Genomic DNA, 17681 nt, shown 5'->3' with positions numbered 1-17681 from the left:
CAAAATTGCATTTTGCCATTACAGACTCATACATAAGGAAAGGTTGTGTTTTCTATGTGACAATTGTTAAGACATAATATTCAAAATCAGTATTTAATCATTATAATGAGGTATTGTTTAAATATAACCACATTTAGATTATTCATAGTTTAATTAATATACTCATTATGAAAATCTTTGAATCAGATATTTGATGAACTACTTGTCAGTAACAAGGCAGCATTAATTAGGCCTATATTGAGATTAACATTTTTTAAAAAGTACAACCGCTTATAATTATAATAGAGCCTAACTAAACACCGCCTTCCTTGAGCTAAAACTAATAATTTCTCTATTTGAACTGTTAGCAAGAGATTATTAAATTAGTATAAGCTAATATCTCAAAGTATTAAAATCGGCTTGACCAAACAGATCTTGCTTGTGGCTTGAGCGGTTGAGGACTAGCTGTCCTCTGGTAGGCTGAGTTAGACTTGCTCTTAAAGAAGTCACAAATCCCCCACCCCGCCATCCCCACCCCAGGAAACCGAATCCAGGCCTGGCTGTATTCAGACTTCAGCACGTACTCCTAGGCCTAGAAGTGGTTTCCCTCTGTTTCAATCCGGGTCTATCCAGTACCATCTTGGTCTGATCTTGCCACCGGGCACCACTTGGTTCCGATGCAGCCGGCAGAGGAAAAGTCCCAATTTCAGTTCCAGAACTGGCATCAAAGTCCCCAAGCTTCATCTAGCCCTACCCCTTGGTCTTCTCCCATTATACGGCTCCCCCTCAGCCCCGCCACGTCCTCCTCCCCCTTCCCAAAGGGCGTCGGAAGAGCTTCGCGCATCTGATCTTTCACCAGCACCAATTGAAAAATGGGTGCTTGTCACAACACAGATCACTGCCTTCCAGGCTCTGCTCCCCACCGCGCGCCGGAAAAGGCCCCCCAAAGGCGGAGGGCCAGCCCCCTCGGGCAGCAGGCGGGTGCCAGGGAACCTGGAATCGCGCAAAGCCTGCGGTCTCGTCGGGGGGCCCACGGTTTTCAGTAGCCTCCCGTCTAGGGTTGCCTTTGGGCTGGGGCTGGGCTGGGACTGAGACCTCAGACAGACAAGGGATTCAGCCTGGTTCTACCCTCTTGGAATCATTGCTCTTTCGAAGCAAACTTAGTCTCGGGCAGCGTTCTACCGGAGGGAGGTGTTCTCAGAACGGAACTGGCATTTGGAACTCAGGGCCAGGGCGGGAGCAATGTGAGTGGCTACGGTCAGTTCTCAGTTTCAAAATTCACCTAATCCCCCTGTGCTTTGGCATTTCTTTCGTGAGCATGTAGAGAGAAGTCCCTAGGCATTAAGCTGTGGAAAGAAGAGTCTGGGGGGGGCGGTGAGGGGGGTACTCCCTGAGACTATGTCCTGTTCCCACGTACCTAGGTGATTGATTGGGGCAGTGGCTTAGAAGACGTGTGCTTCCTGTCCCTGCCAAGATTCTATCCTGTGCTTCGGTCAAGTGAAATCTGGCAGGTCAGATGGGTGTGTGGGTGTGTGAGTGTGTGGATGTGTGGGTGTGTGGGTGTGTGAGTGTGTGGGTGTGTGGGTGTGTGGGTGTGTGGGTGTGTGCTGGGGCAAAGCAGAGTGTCTGTGTCTTGAGAAGTGACAAGGCACATGGAGAAAACTGCAGTCTCCCAAGCCTGCTGTCCTTGGGTTCCGCTTTTCTCTCTCCGGAGGAAGTCTTCCATTTCTGAAGCGTCTAGGGGTGAGGCTCTGCCCTAAAACACCTGCTCCTAGGCCAAATGCCCTAACCCTCTATACATACTCTGTCTGTCTCTCCAACCTAGGCAAGGACCCCAGGCCAGGCTGAGGGGGAAAACTTAGGGGAACAGGCCTTTGGCAGCACCCCACAGACCTTCGTATAATATCTAGATGGGATATTAGGGGGCCCGCAATCAGGCCCTAGTAAGTAGTATGCTAATGTACCAGAGGTAACAAGGGGGAGGGGCACCTCCTTCCCCCAACACACAGCACAGGAGGCAATGGCTCTTTCTTGAAACCATAATTTTACTGTCTCAAAGAAACTTTAGAACTTATTTACAAAGTTTCCCTCCTCCCCCCCAAGATACAAAGCAATAAGTTAACATTCTCAATATAAAACTAAACTTTGACATAGAGAACACAAAACACAGTTGATTTCAATTGGTCACATTTTCCAAATCTCACAAGTAAAATGTCAAGATTCTCATTTCACAAAGCATTGGGTTTACAGCCACACACAACAGAACGGAAAGAGGCTAAGTTTGTGCAACATGTTTACAGAACAATAATAATAATTATTAATAATAACAATAATAATATGTACAGCAATTAGATCCTGCACGTTCAGGGTGATGACTTGTGTTCTGTGGTTGAGCCGCTGGGAGTTCTTTAAAGCTGCTTATGTCTTAGTTTAAAACCACCTGGAATTGGGGTGCTTTCCCAGGACAAATTATTTTCTCTTCAAGGCCCATTGGTTCTCTCTTTTGCTGCCCAAAGTATGATTTTTTCTTCTTGGCCGAGTATTCTTGTTCAAAGGTTCCTGACAAAATTCTGCTGGCATTGTGTATTTTTCATTACTTCATTCATTCTTTTGTAATTTGTTATTCTTTAATACTTTGGAGCATGTAAAATGCAAATCATTCTGCATCCACTTCTCCATTCCAGCAAAGTACAAAAGTTACTGTGTACCTTAAAAGCCACTATCACCGCCTTGCTCCCTTTGATGGTGTATTTAAGGTAAATAGTACGTCTGGACAGTGCCCACTCCATGCACCAGAGAACTTGGAATTGGCCAACACTCAGCGTCAGAAGAAGTCTGTTTTTTCAATAAATTAACCCCCCTCCCTCTAATCTCCCCCATTTCCCAAACAAGCTACATAGATGGTCGAGCAGGGCCCGGAAAAAAGAAGACCATAAATGAAAAAGCATTTCAGGATTCGGTGATGGGCTGCTGGCAGACCGGTGTGGCTCAGACCTGGTGCTTTTTTTGGATAGGCCGCTGAACAAGGACAGCAGACACAGCGCACAGACAGTGCAGAAAGGAGACAAACACGGACAGAACCGAAAAAAGAGCATATTCTCTCCCTCCTACATATTTTTTTTTCCTGATACTCTCACAAAGCTGTGAGTCTGGTCGGGCCCAGCGGGTTGTCTTTTTGCTCTGGCTGTCTCCAGTGCCTGCTTTGAGGCCACTCTGAAACCAGGCTCGGCCAGAGAGCTGGAAAGTCGTTGGGCCAGACCTTTAAGGGCTCTGAGGAGGCCCCAAGCCCTCTGCCTCCACTGTTCCTTTCTCTTTTCTTTTTATCCCCTACCTCTGGGCCGATCTCCTCCTGGCCTAGGGCACCCAGAAGAGGTGGGTGGACCTGGAGGCGGGAGGGGCTGGCCCAAGGGGCACGGGGGAAGGAGGTGGGTGAGTGCGAACTGACAGCCTCACATGAGCTGAGGCTGCTGCATAGCTTCTTGATGCGCTGAGGGATACCAAGATGTGTAGCTGGGGACGTAGGAGCCGGCGCTACTGCCGGAGCTCTTCCCAGATGAGGAGTTAGGATTCCAGCCGGGTGGTACCGGTGGGGAGCCGGCAGACAGGGCCCTGCCATTCGCCAACGCGCTGCCCTCCAGAGCCGCCCCGCCTTGCTTCATCAGCTTCTTGAACTTGGAGCGTTTGTTCTGGAACCATATCTTGACCTGCAAGATAAACCCAACATGACTGGACTGTGAGCACTGAGCCTACCCCAGGTCTTGGGAGGAAAGAGAAGGAACTGATGGAAGATAAATCCTGCCCTCCCCTCCCCGCTTTGCAAAAGCCGGCAGTACCAGTCTGGAGGGGTAGAGACCACTGCCACCCCCAGCCCCCTTGAGAGTCAAAGGGCTAGAAAACTGAGCCCCTTGTCCGGCGGCCAGCCGCTGCTAGCCCTTAGTGAAGCTCTCAGCGACTGGGTGAGAGAAGAGCGGAGACCCAGGCCTTGGCTTTCAAATGTGTCAGTGCCACCAGGGCGGATGCTTGTGGAAGACCTCTTGCATGCAAAACAATACAATATCAATAAAGAAAAATTTAAAACCTAGATAGGAACGGAGGAGGGCGTGTATTAAAATTAGACCACCTTCCCTTAGCTCCAAACTCTCTGCCCTTGGACTGGAGGAGGAAGCCACAGCATTTTAGTTAAACTTTTCCTTAGACTTGATCCAACTTTCTCCTCCTTGGTTATGTTTGCTTTCCCCAGCTCCAATCTAAATCTGGAGACAGACTTTGGTCAGCTCCGGTTTGAACGCCTACAACTGCTCATAGTCTTAGAGAAGTGCAGGAAGAAGAGGAAAAAAACCCTCACGTGTTTGTTTGTTTGTTTGTTTCAGGATCTGGAACTTGGGAAATGAAGGGATCCTTTGCCACCTCAGGAGGAGGAGGTAGAGGGAGCAGCTTAGGCCCAAGATCCGAGTGATTAGCCACACTTTACAAGCAAAGGAAGATTAAATTCCCTTTCTATTGTTCTAGCTGTTCCGGCACGTGTGACCTCAGAATCTCCAAACAAAACGTCTAGGGAAATCCCTCCTGCACCCGGATCTGAAGTCCAGGGACAGAAGACTAGGCGGCCTGTAGGTCAGAGTAGGGTACAAGCTAGGGCAGGCAGCTTGAAGGAGAAAGGGAAGCCGCTGAAAGTCAGAGGTGGACACACACGGACACACACACACACACACACACACACACACACACACACACACACACACACCCCTCACCTCACTCACTCACACAGGCACAGTGACACCTAGAACCAGAGGCCTAGCGAACAAAAAAAAAAAAAATTCGAAGACCGGGCCTCAAGCTCAGCTTAGGAAGTCTGTTTGGCAGAGCGGCAGCGGCCAGGTACCTGAGTCTGTGTGAGTCCCAAGGAGGCCGCCAGCTCCGCCCTCTCAGGCAGAGCTAGGTACTGAGTTTGTTGGAACCTCCGGTTCAAAGCCTGCAACTGCAAACTGGAATAAATTGTCCTGGGTTTACGGATCTTTTTCCCTTTGCCATTAAAGCGCACTTCACCGCCTTCCACCACGGTGCTCTTCTCGGAGTCCGCCCCTGGAGGGACAACAGAAGCAGAGACCTTTGTTAATGCTGAACTGCCTTTAGTGCGGAGGGACGGACGAGAATGAGCGTCTGTAGATGGGCTGGCAGAGGCACGGTCCGGAAAAGAACGTTCAAGAAACCCCCGAAAGACTGCGAAGGGTCCCTCAAGGTCCAAGCGCAGGTCCCTGGCTGCTGCAGACAGAATTGGGCCGATCCCAAGAGCGCAGCTATTGCCTTTGCAAGGAAAGTTTGCTATTTTTTGCAGGCGGTAGTTGAGGTTTAATTACCCTTAATTGCATACATTGTTTATAGCGCTACGCAATAAATAATTACCGAGACTAATACGTGCACATGTGGGTTTCTGTTTTCCACCAGGGCATTGTGTGCCTGGCGCACCAAGCGGCCCAGAGGCCCAGCCAGTGCTAGGAGACGCGCTCGGATTTATCCTTTGCTGGACAGTTGTAAATTGAATTGACTTATAATTTTTTTCTTTTCAGTGACATGGATCCATAGATTGATATCCGAAACCTCTACGACTTCCGTGCCTTCCCCACCCCCACCCATCTCTCTCTACCTAACACTCCTCTCTTGTCTTCCCTCTTTCCCCCTCCCCTTCTCCCCCTCTCTCCTAGTCTCCTTCCCTTCTCTCCTTGTCCCTGGCGAGCGCACGTACCTGGGTCCTCCAGGCGGCTCTGGGCGAGGCTGGCGCTGCCGGGGTAGGACTGCACGGAACTGATGTAGGGGCTGGACGCGTGGCTGCTGACCGAGTTGACGTAGGGGTAGCCCAGCGGTCGGGAGAAGGACGAGGCCGAACTGTAGGCACCGTCGGGCTGCGAATGGCCCGCCGAGTGTAAACAGTGCATGGAGTAGTGCCCGTGGGACATGGGAGAAGGAGACATTTGCTGGTTGGGCGGCCCAAACTCCATAAACACCGCCTTGCCCGACACGGGGCTGTTGAGACTTTCTGGCATGGTGGTCATGGTCATCTCTTCTCGCGGGGTCTGAGTGGGGTCTTTCCTCTGCTTCCCTTTTGGGGGCCTCTATATTTCTCAGGACAGGAAGGAACCCAATTTAAGAGGAACAGGGGTTTTCACTTTCCATTCATAAGAAAATGGAGTTTGTCTCTTTGAAAAGTCTAAGCATGATGCTGCCGAGCTCCCCAAACTCGGTTCAAAGCTTTGACTCAGCCAAGGTCATAAATATTCATGAGCTGGTGGAGCTGATTGGTCGGCTCTCTTGCATAATCACCGGGGATTGGTCCGAGAAGCTCCGGCTCGGCTGGACTAGAGCGGGCGCCACGGCTCGGCCTAGGGAGAGTCGGGTCCACTCGTCCGGGCCGGGGCTCTTCTGCAACAGAGCGCGCGGAGCGGGATGCACAATGGGCTGCGGCGTCCGGGCTGAGACCTCGAAGGCTCCCGACTCCAGCCTCCCGCCTCCCTAGCGCGCTTCCCGCCCCAGAAACCAACCGGCCGCTCCCTGCCGTCGCCCTCCCCCTTGCTGTCCCCACCCTTCGCCCGCCCCCAACGCCTAGGACCCAGGACCACTTTCCGCTGTCACCTAGTCCAGTGGGGAACGCCGCTCCAGAGTCCCGCCGCGGTCTCTGGATCGCGGAGTCGTGCGCTGGGCAGCAATCCAGGTAGCCCGCAGCCCACGGTCCTCCTGAGAGTCCTGTGCCTAGCTCAGCGCGCTCCAGGACGCGCCTCCCAGGCCGGGGTCCTCTCGGCCACATCCCGGGAACCGGGGTTTGGGGGCCCTCCGGCCCAACTCACTCACTCGGCCGCCGCCCCGCCGCTGCCACCGCTTCCAGGGACTTGCTCGCATCTCTCCAGGCCCAGCTGGCCACTCCAGCTCGAGGCTGCACCGGTTTGATCAAAGCAGTGCGTGTGGAGAGCCGAGAACCCGCGCTTCTCCTCCCAGGAAAGGCGGCCGCACCGCCTCCCCTATTTCCCTCCCAACCTTCCTGCCTCCCCCTCCCCTCTCCACTCCCCCTGAGCGGTGCGCTCGGGGCTCACTCGCCCTGGGGGCGCGGCGCAGCGAGGAGTCCCGAGGGGCTTGCGGGCACCTGGCGGCGGAAGCGTCGACCGCTCGCCAGGTGGTCATTTTCCAGCCTCCTGGGGTCTGGCCAGAGTACTTGGGGTTTGGGAGTCCTAGGGGGACACCGAAACCCTCGGCAAATCCAGCTCTGGGGTAGGCTTGAATATTTGTGTATAGATATGCCCCCTCTTTGTCGCCCAATCTCTTCCTCACCTCCAGTGGCCAAAGCTGGCGCTTCTGGGCCCAGGGGTAAAGTGAGGGAGCTGATGGAAGCAAAAGCTTCCAAGGCGCAGTCTACCTTCTGGGTGCAAAAATGGAAAAGTGCACAAAAGGCTGTCTCGCCCCCACCACCACTACTACCACACAAGCCACCCCGCTCGGCGGCGTGGCGCAAACTACGCTGGTTGCTAGGGACTGTTGGTTCCCAATCCCGCCAGCCCCACGATGAATCCCAAATTACTCTGTTAGGTAATTAGAAAGTGTTGATAATTATTTCTTTCATAATTTAACGGTGTGACGGGGGGGGGGGGACGGGGAAATGATCTTGTGAAAGTTCACACGTGCACACGTATTAGTTACTGATTCATTTGATTAAATGGTAGTCTCAAGTGCTCAGATCCGCAGCTGAAGGCGCCCCATTAGCATAACACTGATGTTTAATTTTCATACGCATAATTAGCCATATATTTAACACTAATAGCAACATGCAGCCTTTCAGCGTTAAACAGCCCAGGATTTGATCTGGCCTGAGCTGAACCTTCGCCGCGGCACCTTCCCCTATCTAGAGTGCGCAGTGATCACAGGACAGACCTCTGTAATCAAGCACATTTTGGCAGAGGGAACACCAATAAAAATGAACATTCAAAACAAATTACATCGGTGATGTCGTTACAGATATGAGTACAGGGGGGACACTCTCTCTCTCTCTCTCTCTCTCTCTCTCTCTCTCTCTCTCTCTCTCTCTCTCTCTCTCTCTTCCTCCTTCCGCTGAGGCTTCTGCCTGCGGAATTCCTCTTCGGTTTAAGGGCATGAGGCCGTGGGCAGAAATATTTTATGCAGCGTGTTAGCTACAGCAAAAGAGAAAAACAAAAGGGAAGGAGGAAGGAAGAAAGAAAGAGGGGGGAAACTCAACAGCCCAAATTCTGTAAACCAATAAAAGGTTGCCAACGTCTAAAAGATTTTTTTTCCTCAATCACCGATCTACACTGTGAGGCTTTGTGGCAACCACCACAACTCCAAAGCCACTCGGCTTGTCCTGATTTTCCTGTCGTACTCGTGATTTTAATTGCTCCTTCTTAGCGCCTATTTTGGGGGTGTGGAGTGCGGTCTTGTGTGCTCAACGCAGCCGCTTGGATGCCGTCTGAACCCGAGGTCACTTCGCCTTGCAGGCCTTGCCCACGTAAGTGACTGTTGCCGTGTGCGCCGGGGTTGAGGTTGGAATCGGGGAAAACTGGTGTCTCTTGGAACTTAGTGCAAGGCACGTGGACTGGCTAGGGCCTGTTTATCCCTAAGACTGGCTGGGTTGGGGGATCGCGAGAGCGACTATAGGTGCTCTGTCCTTCGACTTAAGCGGGGCAGGAGACCAGGCTGGCTACTGCGAACTGGCGCGATAGGTTTTCAGAGACTGGCATCATTTAGAACTGAACTGTGTGTGGGTGAGAGAGAGCACACTCCAGAATTATTTCCTAATCCAAGGAAGCAAGTCTAGGGAGATACTGAGCCGCCGGGGCCCTAGTTTCAGGAAGTGAGATCTTATCTCTACTTTGTGAGCTCCGCGCATTTCTCCAACTGCCCCAACTCTGAAGTGACACACCTGTTCCAAAATGCTTAGACTTTTGCCTGCCCAATTACGAAAAGGTTCCAGATTGGGAGCAGAACTCACTGGAAACACTTCAGGCCCCAGCAGCTCAGGTGGTAGCCAGTTTATCTTCTGGTCTGGAATCCCTGTGGTTCAGGGGTTAGGTGTCTGGTCAGTTCTGCTGGCCAACTGATGGGGATTGGGACATGAGGAGCCCCCCCCCCCTTTTTTTTTATTTTTTTAATCCACTTTCTAATCTTAACTTCAAGTTTGTTTCCTACAGAGCTGCCGAGTTTAGCAGCACAGGCCAGATTACTAAATCAGATTATAGACCTTCCCCATAAACACTTCCACCTGCAGTAACTGTCCCAGTGGTTGGTAGAATCCTGTGGTCTTAATAAAACTATCCTTAGGGGGACTTGGGAGTAAACTGATCTGTAGACACTACATGCTAATCTGATTGCTCTAGGAAAGAAGTGAAGTCATTCTCTGGCAAATTCTTCCTAAGGCCAGCTGGGCTCTAGTCCTCTCTAGGGATTAGGAATAGCTTCACAGGCACAGCTTCAGCCTCTGGCTGGTTAAATCCAGAACACCTCAAAAGTTTACCAGTTGATCTTTTAAATCCTCATTCTTCCTCACCTCCAAACAAACTAGGTTTAGAATCACACCCACCCCTACACACACACACACACACACACCCCTGTAATCTCTAGATGTAGAAAATTTTATCTGAAGGGTTGGGGACCACGGAGAGATCCCTAAAATTAGAGAAGAGCTGGAATTTAGCACTTTTCCGAGTGCTCGTCCTCAGTAGCTGACCTCCTTCTCCAGGGCTCTGAGTGTCTGAAAGTCAAGCTACCTCCCTGTGGATGCCTCTGATGCCATCAATCCTGGCAAATACAAGGTGTCCTTGGCTCCCCTGACAACCCAAAGCTCTATTTAGGATGTGGCCACTTTGCCATCCACATGAACACAAACAAGAGTTCACAGGGCCACTGATGTTCTGGACCTTTCTAGACATGTTCTCTCTACCATGCCCAGAGGGGACTGGCTTCCTGTGAGGCCTGGCCTGGAGGTAGATGTGAACAGATCCCTGGGGACAGCAAGGGAAGGCAGAGTGCTCTGGGCCTGAACGGATTTCTGCTCCTGGAGTCAGTAGGCAAGTTGATCCATAGTTAAAGCTGACAGTTCCAGATCAGGCCAACCTTGTCTGAAATGTGTTCAGTGTCTCCTCATCTCAGGAATACCTGATTTGTATAGCTCAGGGACTGCCTGTCCCAAGACAGTAGCCAGGGGAGGGCAGTTTAAGTTCTAGCTGGTCTCTAAATTCAAGAGACACACATCTAAAGAATGTGGTTGCAGCTTGAAAGTTTAATATAACAAATGATCTAGTATGAGGTTGGTCTCAAGCTGGGAGGGGGACCAAGCACGGCAGGTTGCTGATGAAGAGCAAAGTCTTGTTTCTGAACTGCTATCATCTTCAGCAAAGGCCAAACCTATGGTCCTCAGGCAAGAAACTTCCTGGCTCATCCTCTCTCAGCCAAACCTGGAGGAGGAGGAATAGGCAGAGGAGGAAGAAGAGGAGGAAGAGGAGGAGGAAATTGGGTGAGGGGTGAGTGGAAGCAGGAGTTTGCCTCTGGAAGAGCCCTCAGGCTCAGCCAACTTAAGATCCACAGAAGGGGGAAAAAGGCAGAGTAAAACGATTTCTCAGCTAAAGGGTTCTGTGTTTTCTTTCTGCATGCATGTTACAAGTTTGGAGATGGCACACATCACCACCCGTCCCTCTCCCCTTTGTAACTGTCCCATGTAGAGTGACCACAGTGGGTTTAAGAGTCTTTGGTTTTGCTTTAACTAGAGAAGAGTCTGGACAGGGAAAGGGTGAACCACCTGCCCAGGGAGGGTGGCTTCTTCACCTTCTCAGGCTTCAGCCTCACTGCGTTTTCTCTGAGACACTTGTAGCCTCCTATATGGCCTGAGCTTGGCTCCTTAGTTCTCAAAGTTCTCCTTAAGATAAAAGGCGCTGGGCCTCGGTGGCCTTGTTGGCTGAGTCTTAGGCTTCCTGTGGCAGTTTGGTCAGGATCTCCACACCCCTTGATGTGATGAGGACTGTGTGCTCGAACTGCGCAGACCTAAAAGACACAGGGATAGGCAGGACACTGCATGCTGGCAGCTCTAGCTGCTGCTGCTGCTGCTGCTGCTGCTGCTGCTGCTGCTGCTGTGGGGCCTCCCTTCCCCAGCAATTCAAAAATGACAGGGCAAATACCTTTGGTTGTCCAGTGAGACTACAGTCCATGCGTCCTCCAGGACTTTAAATTCTGGGGACCCCTCAGTGATGATTGGCTCTGTAGGAGAAAAAATATTTAGTATAGTAGATGTTATTTCAGTTTGGTGTGTGTGTGTGTGTGTGTGTGTGTGTGTGAGAGAGAGAGAGAGAGAGAGAGAGAGAGAGAGGAAGGAAACCACCATTGCGCCCCCCCAACCTCCGCCTTGAGTGTTTCACCCACAGTTGGTGTTGTCATCTTGCAAGAGCTGATAATTGATGTTGCTTACATAGTACACTACAAACTAAACAGTAGGAAAAGGAAATGCAACAGCATTAAAAAAAATGTATGAAGTTGCCTGGCTCATAATTTTTTAGAGAAAGAAGGGCATTTTAATCAAGCCTTAATTAGGACCCTGTGGATAATAACCACCCAAACACCAGTCCCTCTTATAAATACACAGTTAGTTTTTTAAAAAATATTTGAATTTTTAAAACATGCTCAAAATGTTCATTAATCAGCAAATAACAATTTTCTTATTTCACCCTAATTGCTTCTCCATTAAGTCCTACAGTCAGAACTAGGAGGCCTTGGTGGCCCTAGGTGATTGGAATCCGGTGGTGACACCAATCATGCCATCAGCCAGGAATGGGCCGCCACAGAGCATATGCCACTTGCTGACAGAGAGCAAGGGACTTAATCGGCTCTAGTTACTGGGTGTTAATGAAAAAACAAAACAAAAAAAAACCCAAACAGCACATTATGCCGGTAACAGAATTAGAGGTTGGATGGCTGCAGTCTCCTAAATGTGTCGGTAAGTATCTGATTTAGGAAGACGGGGCTAGAGGATATTATTAAATCACATTTACTATGCATCCAAATTATTTCATTATGCTGATTAGCTTCATTAGTCCTTTGCAGGACTTCAAGCCTAAGCAAAGGCCAGTTTCCACCCAGGAGCCCCAGCTCTCCACAGCCGAGCCCAGCATTTACCTATGGTGAAAGCCATGCCTTCCTCCATGAGCACATCACTGTCGTTTGCTACAAAGCAAACACAGGGAAGCATGAGAAAGGGAACCACTGAGAGAAAGCGACACAAGGGGGGAGCTGGGATGCTTTAAAAACACTTGGCCATTTTGCATTTGGGAAGGGTGGGCCGTTCTGGCTGTTTGCACAGGGCTTGCCCAGGAGATGGGGGAGTCCCGGCCTTTGTGGTGTCTGTGTTCTCAGACCCTACCTACTCTTTAGCAGTTTGTCAAGGCCTGGCAGGGGTCAGCTAGGATGTTCCTTCTCTTCATGGCTGCTGTTCCCCATGCCACCCGATGCTAGGTCTCCTAGTCTCTTGAAGTCCAAAGGAAGTCCTGGGGAAAAGGACAGCACCTGGCCTGCAGGATGGAGCAGGAGGCAGGAGCTCCATTTTCAAACAGCTGCATACACTGGCATTTGTGAGGCACAGGGAGACTCTCGCATCACTGCCGTGGACCTCTTCTGAGCTGTCTCAGGCGGGGCTCTTTGGCTCAAGAGGGTCCTGTCCTGCTAGATCTCTGCGTCCTCTAGTGTGGTTCCAGCTAGTTCTTCCAGGGAATGACTTCCTATCTCCAGTACACAGGGCAAGACCGAGGACTAACTTTCTCTTAGCCCTTGTTCAAGTGTGCAGCCCCCTTGGGCCTCCTCCACACAGCTGCGTCTTACCTTAACCCAAACCCTCCCACCCCTCCTCCTGGTCGCTGCCTTCTCTCTGTAGGGTGCACACCCAGACAGTGAAAAACCGGATTCTGGGGTAGGAACACAGGGTGGGCATAATCCAGAAAACACTAAAGAGTACATGCTGCTAAATACATCAGCTGTCAACGCTGTGTAGGATGTAGTGAGGTTTAACCACAACAGTCAGCGGTTAGGAAAGGGGGTAGAGAAAGAAAAACAGACAACAGTCATGCGTGCATGCTGCTGGGATGGCAATGCAGTGGGGTTTGTTTGCAGTAACTTTTTCTAGACAAACATCCCTCAGGCCTTCCAGCCATGCGCCCTTCAGGAGAAGACCAAAACTAAAACAAAGCTCATTTGGGAAATGTGCTGAGCTGTAATGCAACGGTAATGTCCTGGTTAAAGTTAAGTGGATAGCCCCACTCCCCCATATGGGTGGCAGGGTGGGGGATGGGGTGGTGACAGCCATGTGGATTCAAAGGAAAAAGTACTTGGAGAAAAGCTGATTACCATTCAATAAGTGGGTTCCAAATGAACTCTTACCATGGTGCCAAATTTCTGGATGTCCATGAAAGTATGATCCTATCCCATGTCCCACAAAATGTGGACAGACTTGAAAACCATCCTGATGAGCTATGCCGCTTTAAAGTGACCAAAAGATATCTAGTTTAATCAAATGTTTTGATGCATTTTGAGATTAAAAATAAAATCACTTAAAATAGTCTCTGAAAAAGAAAAAAATCAGTTCTATTTCAAGTCTGATAATAGCATGAATGTTGCCTTTATTCTGGAATAATTCTGTGTTGGCTAATGCTGGCTACCCATGCTTTTAGATGTATAAAGCACATTTAGCCAAGGTTATTTTTAGGCAAGAAGTGAAGATGCATACATACAAGTGTAGACTGATATACACTCATGTCTGGAACATAGGTCATGAAAACTTACCTTGTTTTGATGGCTTTATGGGTAAAGTACTATAAAGTTGCTACTGTTTGATCAAGCATTAAACAAAGAAAATTATAATCTCCAAGCATGACTTTTTACTTTTATGATTTCTTGTACTATCATTTAACATTTTATAAACACTTTCTAATTTATAATCTATAAACATTTTATGATTGTCTGTTTTGTCCTCTTTCTTTCAAAATTGGTGATTACTTTAGGCTTCCCACTTAAGATACATATCATTAGGAAAAGTTCATTGGCAAATATTTTTATCACAATATTTAAATGCACTAATATTGGACCTAATAATAAATGCAGACGTTTTGGGTTCTATCTCTCCCTTATAAATGGTACCTAGCACATAGAATCCAACCCTGAAATCTTTGCCTGCAAAGATGGAAAGGTTTACTGTCATTGAGATCAGGTGGATATGGTTATTTGGGGGAGCGCCAGGCTGATAACAACACATGCAACACTGCCGACTTCTCAGCCTTACCCAGAGCAGTGGGCAGGCATTTACAGAACCCTGACTGCAATTCCTAGCAAGTCCAAAGCTTTAGTTCTCAAACTCATTTCTAATAGACTCTAGGCTAGCTTCACACAGACCCTTGGGCTAACTTCTTTTTGAAAACTTTTTTTTTTTTTTAAACAAGGTCTGTTTGTATGGCAGGCTGATGCTGAATTCACTGTCCTCAAGTAGTGGGACCATAGGCATATGCCAACATGCCCAGGTTAGTTTTTAAGAACATTTTAAAGTACTCCCAGATGTGTAAGAAGGTTCACTGAGACAAGGGTGTCCCTGTAACTAGCAGAGAGGCAGCATCACATGGAAATTTAATTTTGATGTCACCAGTAGGGCAGACATGGATAAGCCAATCAAGTGCCCGGGGAGGATAAGGCAGCTTTCAGCTCTGAAGCTGTGCCCTGGGGCCCAGGCTGCTCTGTAGATCCTTGTACTTTGCTAGGAGGTATTTGTGGAAAACATCTTTTCCAAGGTGTCTCTCCTAGCTCCATACAATTGCTGAACAAAACTGAGGATGGAGAGGGGACAGAGGAGGAGAGATAATTAAATAACATGATAGCCGGGTTATTACTTGCTTTTTTCACTTGAGTTCTCCCAACACCCGTAAGTTAGGTTAGTTCAGTCTCAACAAACGTCAATAATTTAAAAAGCATTTCAATACAAAGCATACTAGTGTTTTTTGAGACAGGGTTTCTCTGTGTAACCTTGGCTATCCCAGAACTAGCTTTGTAGAGCAGGCTAGCCTCAAATTCAGAGATCTCCCTGCCTCCACCTCCCAAGTGATGGGATCAACAGCATATACCACCACACCCAGCTAGTATTTTCTTTTTAAAAAGAAAATAGTGCTTTCATTTTTTTTTTCCTTCAGTGATCCAACTGTTTGGCAGGTTTCGCAGCTACACTTTAAATGTGTGTTACAATGGTAATCTTCATGTTCATTTCCAATGAGAGGAGACGAAAGACAACTCTAAAAATCCCTTGGGGGTGTCTCCCCACCCCATACCTCTTGTTCTTCTACATAATAGAGGCTGTGCAACTACTAAGTAACTAAAGATATTTGAGTACCTTCTCCTGCCACAATTTGCTCTCAGGATCCTAATGGAACTTCCTGCTACAGTATCCTAGAGCCTGTGTCACATGTACAGAGGCTGGAGGACTTCACTGCTGGGACAGGGGGATTGGACACATTTCCCTCGGTTCCCTGCTGGACCATATCCGGTTCCTAAAAGCTAAGGATGCACTTGTGTTCAGGGTATCTCCCTCCTGAAGTTGTAGTTTTCAACATAAAATTGCACGGATGTTCCCAGTCACTGTTTGAAAACACGCGCTCTCCACTCTTTTAGAGCACATGGTGAGCACGGACTATCTTCTGGCTGTGGGACTTAAATCTGATTTTGTAAAGACAACCCAAATGGCTTAGGAAATCAAATTCCACTTGATCAACGGGAAGGCAGGTGCTGGTCCCCCTGAGGTGGCATGGGGAGGTGGGGTGTGCAGCTACCTCCTCACTGCGATGCCGATGGGGTGGGGGTGGGGGGAAGCTGGATTAGAAGGGCAGGCAGACACCGAGAAGGGAGGCCACTGCTCCCCACAGCCACGCACAGCAGAAGAGCAGCTGTCTCAGCACGGGGCTTTTCTAGGCCTGAACATTTTCACAGACAAAACCTTCTTGTTGAAATCTACAGAGAGAAAAAAACTCTCCGGGTGTTAGCTCTTCAGTTCTGATTTTCTCTGGTTAAAATCCTTTAAGACAGGACAACGCCCAACCATGAAACTCGCACAGTCATGACCGGATGGCTTTCAGCGGGAATATTGAGGGAGAGATGCTAAAAGGTAGCTCTTGAAGTCACTTTTCAATTCCACCTCACCATGGCTGTCCATGGCACAGTTACAGTGTATAGGCGAAAGATAAATTCCCTTTAGAAGGAGCTTCTTATGGCTTTCCCCCTCCGTTTAATTCCTTTTCCTGAAGCAGGTAGCCTCCTCCTATGTATGGTCTAAATAAATGTAACTTCTTAACACATTTCAAGTAATTTATGTTACTAAAGCTGCAATCCCCAAGAGGGCAGAGGAGCACTGTGCTTCAAGACACACTCTTATGGAGATGAACATGCGCTCGGGAATATTCTATTAGAAGTTCACGTGAGTGCTGAGGGCCCTGGCCTCCAAGGGGTCATCTCTCTTAACGGAGAAGGACCCGAAAGGCAGCTGATTTGATAAGTTACAGAATTTTACTTCAATCTTTCTAGGTTTTCAGCCCAAACAGTAGCCTCTAAATGGAGGGGTGCACACAGCCAGGGATTCCCTCAAATGACAGGAATGTTTAGAGACAATTAGTCATATTTTTGAAAGTCAACCACTGTTTTCCAATAGAGTGGGACATTTTATTTTTTGTTTCAAGCTGGATCACAAATTACTGTATTTTTCTTACAATAGTGCTGAACTTTTATTTGAGGTTCTCTGTTTCTGAAAAGCAGACATGATGGATTGAAATAAAAGATAATTTATTGCAATGCTTACTTCCATGTGCAGAGAGACACAGTGTAATTGTAATTTACAGTAGCTGTCAGGGAAAATCCATCACAGATGACATTAAAATGACTTATTTTGCCTAAGCCACTTATTGTTTAAATGTGCATAATCTAATAGAAAGAGATTATTTTTCTAAAGAAAAATCCGCTTTGTATTGTTCTAAGTTAATATCAAAACATATACTTATGAATTAAACACTAAAAACCCATTTACTGATAGTTTCACCATGACACCTCCAACTGTAAGTTTACACAATTTTGCAGTGAACTGTCACAGGTTAGTGATGCATGTTCTTTGCACACGTATGGATACTATAGAGGCTGCTGTAGAGGGAGTAAGGTTAGAGCGGGCTTAACAGCACCGCGGCCCAGAGATCCCTGGGAGTCACTCCTGAAGCCAAAGGGCACAGAGAAAACTGTCTTTGTAAAACCATTTTAACTGACACTTCTTCAGAGACACCGCCCCCCCCAACCCAATTTTGTAGGGTTCTGAGTTAAGATTTCAAGCTCTTCTCTAGGGACCTCGAGGTTTGGGGTAGCACAGAAGAAGTGCAAGCCGCCTGGGCGTTCTCAGAGCCTCTCAGTAGCAGGAGGCTATGGCAGATGGCGACTGACTATCTCAAAGAAAGGAGAGCAAGTTGAAAGATGTTTGTAAACCTTTGGTCTGGGAAGACTTCAAGTGCTTTTTGCCTGAAAGGTGGATCTTGTTTGTTTATTTACTCCCTGAATATTTTTCCTGAATAAGAAAAGACGAAACAATAGATGTCCAGAAATACTGGCTCAAAGCATCAGAACAAACATTTGTCAGAACCAGGGCCAGCCTCCACACCAGTGGC

General features: G+C 48.5%; 2 protein-coding genes and 2 long non-coding RNA genes across 7 annotated transcripts in view; 2 read left to right on the top strand and 2 right to left on the bottom strand.

Moving 5' to 3' along the window:
* LOC311607600 overlaps nt 1-4822 on the top strand; it is a 6807-nt gene extending 1985 nt beyond the window's left edge. The window contains exons 2-3 of the long non-coding RNA XR_014782651.1: nt 1401-1490; nt 4350-4822. This is a non-coding gene — a long non-coding RNA (uncharacterized lncRNA). The remainder of the gene's footprint in view (nt 1-1400; nt 1491-4349) is intronic.
* Nucleotides 1-17681, top strand: part of LOC311607601 — a 311851-nt gene that overhangs the window by 180476 nt on the left and 113694 nt on the right. The window lies entirely within an intron of this gene.
* Nucleotides 2016-6480, bottom strand: DLX1 (distal-less homeobox 1). Of its 2 annotated transcripts, XM_084799480.1 has the most exons (3): nt 5723-6384; nt 4862-5061; nt 2017-3683 (listed from the first exon to the last, which is right to left on the bottom strand). In XM_084799480.1, exons 1-3 carry the CDS (start codon nt 6033-6035, stop codon nt 3429-3431), a joined length of 768 nt encoding a protein of 255 aa, XP_084655606.1. In that variant the 5' UTR covers nt 6036-6384; the 3' UTR covers nt 2017-3428. The 2 variants fall into 2 exon arrangements, with proteins under 2 accessions (XP_084655607.1, XP_084655606.1); XM_084799481.1 differs by lacking the exon at nt 4862-5061 and having other exon boundaries at nt 2016-3683; nt 5723-6480.
* METAP1D (methionyl aminopeptidase type 1D, mitochondrial) overlaps nt 10233-17681 on the bottom strand; it is a 66457-nt gene continuing 59008 nt past the window's right edge. The window contains exons 7-11 of one of the 3 annotated variants that reach the window (XR_014782648.1): nt 13390-13487; nt 12136-12183; nt 11145-11223; nt 10795-11010; nt 10233-10427 (exon numbers count right to left, since the gene is read on the bottom strand). Coding sequence is in view for 2 of the 3 variants with exons in the window: in XM_084799478.1 (XP_084655604.1) it covers nt 10932-11010; nt 11145-11223; nt 12136-12183; nt 13390-13487 (304 nt within the window). In the remaining variant the exon portion in view is untranslated. Of the gene's footprint in view, nt 11011-11144; nt 11224-12135; nt 12184-13389; nt 13488-17681 lie in introns of all 3 variants that reach the window. The other 2 variants (XM_084799478.1, XM_084799479.1) reach the window with 2 other exon arrangements.

This window comes from Acomys minous (genome assembly GCF_964271855.1).
Source record: "Acomys minous genome assembly, chromosome: 10".
NCBI lineage: Eukaryota > Metazoa > Chordata > Mammalia > Rodentia > Muridae > Acomys > Acomys minous.
The sequence above is the reverse complement of the archived record's forward strand: the minus strand, read 5'-3'. Positions and strand labels throughout refer to the sequence as shown.